The 7,500-nt window shown below is 38.9% G+C and overlaps 1 protein-coding gene across 3 annotated transcripts in view; it reads left to right on the forward strand.

The window, feature by feature from the left end:
* LOC101851044 (E3 ubiquitin-protein ligase TRIM9) overlaps positions 1-7,500 on the forward strand; it is a 155,647-nt gene that overhangs the window by 132,494 nt on the left and 15,653 nt on the right. For 2 of the 3 annotated variants that reach the window (XM_005099601.3, XM_005099602.3), the window contains exons 7-8: positions 1,762-1,773; positions 4,318-4,457. In XM_005099601.3, coding sequence (XP_005099658.1) covers positions 1,762-1,773; positions 4,318-4,457 — 152 coding nt within the window. The remainder of the gene's footprint in view (positions 1-1,761; positions 1,774-4,317; positions 4,458-7,500) is intronic. The other variant, XM_013083230.2, reaches the window with a different exon arrangement.

Raw genomic sequence — 7,500 nt, forward strand, 5'->3', positions numbered from 1 at the left:
TGTTTGTGTGTGTGTGTGTGTGTGTGTTTGTGAGTGTGCCAGAATCTACAGAGCTGTGTAAATCTGCCTCTGACGCTGCTACCAGCGTTGATTCCAGAGACTTATCTCACGTGACGCGCCATTAAAACGATAGAGAAATTAGGGATACCTGGATCTTACCCCACCCGTGCGTGACTGCCAGTAGGGTACTAACAGTCTGGTTAAATCATAGTAATAATTATCCTGGCGTGAGAGGCGAAGGTATGCCAGGACTTCTGACAAGATAATGGGAGTGAATTATTAGTCTGTATCTGAGCTGCCTTGAGGTGTGGGTTACCGTCTACTTGTGTGTCGTAGACATATCTGAGAGGAAGTTTGGGATTTGTGGAACGAACTAAAATTAGAATGTAATAAACTCTTAAGGCTTTGAATTGTACCGCACCTGTTCCATTCATTCATTCTTTCTTTCATTCATTCAGTCTTTCATTCATTCATTCATTCATTCATTCATTCATTCATTCATTCATTCATTTACCCATTCGTTCATTTATTTTTCATTTTTGTCTCAATATTTCATCGTTCATTTTTAGAAGAAAATACATTTTGTTTCTTCCATTTGTTAATGAATAATGCAATTCACTCCACTCATTCAGTAATTCTTTTATCATTTATTATTCTTTTATTGACTGATTTTGGCTTTCATTTCTTGAAAATTCTTCCTTCATTCACTAATTACTTTTTGTGTTCACTCGATTGTTACTCACAATTCAGCTACTTTAATTTGAATCCAACTATTACTGTTGAACTTCATTCCATCTCTTTAGTGTACTCGCAATTTAAAAAAAAAACAGCTTTAAGGAATATTTTGTTACTCTTTTCAACATCATGACAGCTGTGATTTTGTGTTTTTAAACAATCGTTCATTGATTTATTGTTCTGAGCACAAATGTATGTTTTAAAATGTTAAATGATGACATGTTTAACGTATGTGATTCCAACGCCTTGAGAAGCACTTGTCAACCACAAGTTCAATGCTGTGTGAACACGAAGTCTTTGCTATTTATTGTCTTGTTGATATTTGTACGTGTATTATATAAGCACTGTTATATATGCACTGTTAACAAAATGTTTGTGGCCACAGTTTTAACAATATGTATACAAATGAAAAAAACTACAAGATTGTCCTTACTAAGAAGAGGGATGGAAGAGAAGGAGGAGGAGGAGGAGGAGAGGAGTAGGTTTCTAACTTTTGGACTTGTGCGCAATGCAATGCTGACTAACTACGACATGTGTGTATTTTTACATGAGCACACGACATCGGTTTATATTCCCAAAGCAGCTTTCTCTGAGGGAAAAAAGCAAAAATGATCAATGACCCTTGTGTTCTAAGTAAAGCTGTTGTTCATCTATCTATTGAAATTGCTTATTTGCCAGCGTGCAGTAGTATTACTAAGTTCTGCCAGCTGTAAAGTTGTTTTCTGATTACCTTGGTTGGTTTTTGTCAGCTGTAGGCATAAAAGACTGAAGTTGTTGGAACTCGACCCAGATCCGAACCAAGAACTTGTGCCCTTTGGTTGCTTTCTTAACCATACTTTACGTAGCACAGTGGCTGGCAAAAAAAAACAAATAAAGCAAACAAACAACAACTTTTTAAGATGCTATTTTTATGAGCAGTAAACTCTTCACCTATGTCAAATGTCTGCATACTTCTTGATACTTTCATATTCACTAAAACATGACCTTTGCCCTCTCCCTGCCACCCCATCATTGTCCCTCCATCAGACGGTATCATTGGTAAGTTCTGACAATCTTTTCCATTTGACTTGACCGCTTTGATATCTTAGCAGAGGCTGCGCTCGGCGCGTGCGTGTGTGTGTGAGCCTATCTTTGTGTCTCTCCGCATCAAACATTTCACTATCCCCCCATTGGTGTTGTACTGAATGTGGAAGCAGCTTTTGAGACAAGACTCTTTTATCATCAGGTGGAAAAACTCCCTGCCTACTAATAATCATTGTCGCTCTGTTGTTGATTGTTTTTCATCCTTTTCCTGTAATGTGTAGTTTTGCGTGAAGTATTCTTTTGATTAGAGGCCGGGAAAATACCTGAATGTGGAAAGGGGAGAGCGAGAGCGAGAGAGAGAGAGAGAGAGAGAGAGAGAGAGAGAGAGAGAGAGAGAGAGAGAGAGAGAGAGAGAGAGAGAGAGAGAGAGAGAGGGGGAGAGAGATGGGGGGGGGGGGGATAAATGTATGGAGTTATTCTTTGTATTTGTATTTTTATCCCCAAGGCATGATTTTGCAATGTTTATGTCTTTTTTCTTATAATTTTCATGTTGACACCAGCATGCTTTGTTCTCACTAAGATGTGCATTTGATGATAAATTATATTTTGATTGCAGACATTCCATCCAACCTATAATTCAAGAGAGTTTAAGAGAAGGCAAGATTTCTTGTCTACACGTGAAAGTTAGTTTCGGTTCATCTTAGTAAAAAAAATAACACGTTATGAAAGACAAGTTAATCAGCTTATGGCATATTGTTTCTGGTACACACATACATAATATACTTGCACACAGTTCGTACTGCAAAACCCGTAGCCCCACACGCGTACACTCAAGCAGACAGACACACATCCACAAACAAATATACAAAAACACACGTCTATCTGACAGGGACTATAGTTCCATTCAGCCTGGCAATATGCCATATGATTATATAACCTTTCGACTAATCGACGTAATTCACAGACACTCCCATTGCACCACCCACCCACTCCATTTCTCTGTCTCTCTCTCTCTGTCTCTCTCTCTCTCTCTATCTATCTATCTATCTATCTCTCTCTATCTCTCTCTCTCTCTCTTTCTCTCTCTTTCTCCTCTCTCTATCTCTCTTTCTCTCTCTCCCCATTCGTATTTGCCTTCCTCTTTTTTATGTTCTACTTTTAAAAATGTATTCATGTCTTTATTGTTTTGTTTTCTTGTGTTTTCTTTTCACCGCTGTCGTCAGTTGTGCATTTTCGTTCGATGTTGCATTGATAGATAGAAAGCATTAGAATCATTGTTACATGTGTGTGCATTAGCTTGCTGTGTATTTGCAATCCCATTTTCGGTTGCTTTTTTTAATTTTCGATTCTTTGAGAAAGCTTCATTGACAGTCCCAGCCCGCCGCAGACTGACCCCTGCTGTCAATATATATGACCTGCTATCACACCCGTGGCGTTTTATGCATTGCTTAACGTTTCAGAGTTGATTGATTTTCATACCCAAGAGCCAGTTTCTTATGTTGTGTCCCGTGTGTGATTTGTTGCACGCTTTAGAATGTTTTTATGTTTTGCAATGTGACTTTAGAATGCACGTCATTTCTACATGCGCTGACTTTACCACCCCACCCCCCTCCCCCCACTTAAAAAAGGGGAAAAATAAACAGAAAAAAGTCGTATCTGCGTAAGGCTTCGTCTTTCCTTTTCACTTCTGGCAATACATGTGATGACGTCAAAGCAGGCTTTTAGATGGCTGTGAAAGCTGTGTTCAGTTTTCACTGTTAAGTACACTTTATATCGTGATTCAAGCTTCAGATTTAGAAACAAACTGTGTTGGTCATGGTAACGAGGTTATAATTTAATTTTAAACAACACTCACTAAACGTTTTGCTTTTTCATATTTTTAGTTTACAGTCTTAAGAATATGAAATAGAAAAGTCAGGTGAACGGTAACTGCATTGGCGTACATCTGTATGCTATTGTTTAAAATTGTGTAAAAAGATTTGGAGAGCGCTTTTAATGCAAGTTTTCAAAGTCCTACATAATTTTGTAATTCGATAACCACTTACACTTGTCATGCACCTACTGCGATACTAATACCGACTGTCTTGCAAGTTGAGATTTCCTTGCTAGGTCCCTGATGCATGCCCCTGCAAGAAATAGAACCAACAATCCTTTCATTTTCTTCTGCTAAAGAAAGATTACATACTACTCTCAAGTCTCATAGCCCCTGATAAGTGCTCGAACAGAATTATCATAATAGAAATTCATATTTCATACAACAAAGCAGATCCTGATATTGAACCGCCATGTTCTTTGATACAGGAAAAAGAAAATGTACAATGTTAAAATATAATTAAATATCTACCGGAGCAAACACTTTTTTCTTTCAGTTAAGTTACACCTCACACAAAATATTAATAATGCAGGAAACTGTAACATCTTTTGACTCTACCAATTGGAATATCTTAAGCATGACCTGACGTTTATATCAACATCTGAAAACGTTCTTCTGTATCTCTGACATGGTTGTTCTTCTCTTCCCCCCACCTGCGCGCTCTTGCGTTCCGCCACTGCTTACAGCCCCAGGCCAGCCGGTCATCATCCCAGAAGAGTGCTCTTGTGAGAATAACAGCGTGACCATTGCCTGGGCGCCTCAGATAGGCAGCGTTGTAGAAGCTTACACGCTAGAGCTGGATGATGGCAATGGTGGAGATTTTAGGGTGAGTACATGTTGAAAGAGATCTATTTTCTTCTTTATTCTAATTTTTCTTTTAATCCAAAAGTAACCTCAATATCTTTTTTACTAAACTGTATCATTAGACAGTCTTTTTGTTCACCAGAACTCTCTCAGATCAGGGTCCTCATTCTTCTTCCTAGGACACACTGACCATTTGTGTGCACTCCTCCCTGTTTTACTTTAAAAAAGTACTTTAAAAAACATATTCTCCTTTTCTTTCCCTCATTTTTTTCCCTCTTATCTGTTACATTACTGGTCCTTTTCCTCTTTTTTTTTCTGAAGTTCGCTCTTGAACAAACTTGTATAGTCTGTCTTTTACCTTGGGATTTTTGTTTTGTTTTTAAGGAATCAAAAAAGCTTCTTAAGAAAAAAAGAAGTTCTATATTACTTATAGTAGGTGTTGTTTTTACCGTCTTTGTTAACAGTCGAAAAAGGTCAGTCATTGTAATAGCTGGGGAATGGGACTTTGCACAAACACTTTTAAACTCAGAAGAGGCAGCAACATCCAATCGATGATGTTTCAACGAGATAAATAAGTTTAGACAAAAGTCGCATACATTGACATTACGACACTCGAGTTCGCAGACAGATAGAGAAACGTCATGACAAAGAAGAGACTTTAAACAAAGCCACTTCTGAGGAAAGTTCTTATAAAGGTAGCAAGAATCCATTGATCTCCAAAGCAGAAAGAAAAGGGATTATCTTTAACTCTATTTTTTATATTATGACTAACTGACAAATGCATTGTTTCTGAATAAGTGCTGACACAGCTCGATTGTTACCTATCTTAAAGACACCAGGCTGACATTGCTTGAAGTTTTAAACGAAATTGATCATCTCAACGACTTAACACTGACGTCTGTTGTCTAGCGGTTAGTTTCTTTGCTGTTGCATTCAGAAGACCGATGTTAGATATCTAAATTTGGATACATTTTTATCGAATATCTCGGTCTTTTAGCTGGAATGTTGTATCCCATTCAGCTTCGTTTGGCCCAGGCAGGCAGACTGAGATTTTTTTTTGTCAAAGATGATGGGGAAAACTCTCTTTTCCTTGAGCTGCTTCTACACCCCCACCCCTTCTCTCTCTCAAATTCTCCCCCCTCATCATCCCACATCATCTCTCTCTCTCTCTCTCTCTCTCTCTCTCTCTCTCTCTCTCTCTCTCTCTCTCTCTCTCTCTCTATTTCCCTCTCTCTTTCATTCTCGCGTGAAAGAAATGTTTTCTCGCGTTACTTGGAATTTCTCAAATTCAAGAAAAGAGTATAGTAACAGCAGGGTGGTGTTATTTTGCTCGGAAACTTAAATATTTTGACACTTTAGTCACGATCGTTGAAGACACGAGCCATGGAATGACTTCGTCTGTTCAACATCTAAAAAACAGATCTCCACGGAACCAAAATTGTGTCTCCACCTCACCATTCAAAAAACAATCTTTGATCGCTCCTGCAGAACGGTAACAGCCGAAGCAGGTCGCGTGTAGTGCGTAACGGCCCAACTTTACTGAAACCCCTAACACTGATATCCCTGATTCTGACTTTACGAGAGTGATGAATTAAAAGACGTGACGCCAACACAGTCTTGTGATCATTTCGCTATCGAAATACCCGTCACTCCCTAAGTGTTTTCTTTGTCTAGAGTTTCGCATCCCGTGACCTTTTTTGAGTTCAAAGATTACAGGGGTTGTAAGAAAGTTCTCAAGTTCACAATTTTCCGTCATGGTCGTTTGATAGACGACCAGCCACATCTCATTGTTGGTCGTAAAAAATGCCCTGGCAAAAATAAAAACCCCGCACGAGATATTTCAGCCACCAGGAGGAAGATTGAGACACTGTGACGACGAAGGGAAGTGTGAAGGGATGACGGGTCAGGGGAATCGCTCTGGCTTTTGAACGCAGCTGAAGTCGATACTTCTTTCTCGAGTGTTAGCAGAGAGCTTAGAATCACCGCTGCGGCAGTATAGACCGACTGACTCTCTGGTGTTAGTTTAAAAAAGTGAAGGAAATTATTTTTTTCTTTAACAGACAAGAAGCTGACCTTGTATAGCCAAGTATTTCTTGTTCAAGCTTAAGAAAACTTGCGAGAGGTTCAAGTCTTAGAGTAGTGGAGACATTGCGGTTTTTAATATTTTTATTTTCTGATTGCAGATACCCACCTTTCCTGAAAATATTAGGAATGAATACAGTAAAGTGGTAATAATAGACACACGATTAACCGTTCAGGAGGTGGGCTACTTTGTCCCTGCTAAACTGGTTTGAGATGGAAGCAAAGAATCAGAGGACAGAAGAATAATTATGTTCGATTATTTTTTAAATTAAAATCGAACTCATTCCTTTTACGTGCGAAGGCGAAGTACCAAATCGCTACACCTGTAGGGTGACTTTTTGGAGATTTTCATAAATCATTAAAAACTATAATAATATTGGCCACCTCTATTCTCACCCGGAGTGAGAATAGTGCAGGCGAGTCTTGTGGCTATTCTCAAGCGGTGCGCGTTCACCAAATTTTGCGTTCACCCTAAACCACAGAATTCTACACTGTGATAACAGAAAAATTGTAGAATTCTGTGCCGTGAACAAACGTTCCATTACAACTGTAGCCTACTAAACTAAAAGCGTACAATTTTGTCTGTGGGCAGTGGAGAGAGAGAGAAAGAGAGAGAGGAGTAGCGCGAGAATTTCCGGGCAAAACAAAATGGCGACCCGCGTAGTTCGGCTCGATTCGAAAAGTTAAATAGCCGTAGCATCTTTGTAGACAACCAAATTAATTTACTTTTGGGTTTTAACATCATTTTTAAACTTTGTTTTGGTCATATTGATCGTCCACACCGATAGACAGTATTCAGAAAGAGACAGAGAGAGAGAGAAGAGGGGAGGAGTTGACCTTGCGAGAACTTCCGGGCGGGTGAGAATAGCCACTTTCAATAATATTATACTCACCGCGGAAGGAAGAAGCTTTGTTAAAAATCCAAAGTGGTTTCAGAATAACCACCTTAGTATTTGTACCCATTTTGTTCTGAAATATGTTTT

Source organism: Aplysia californica, unplaced genomic scaffold (genome assembly GCF_000002075.1).
Source record: "Aplysia californica isolate F4 #8 unplaced genomic scaffold, AplCal3.0 scaffold00219, whole genome shotgun sequence".
Classification (NCBI taxonomy): domain Eukaryota; kingdom Metazoa; phylum Mollusca; class Gastropoda; order Aplysiida; family Aplysiidae; genus Aplysia; species Aplysia californica.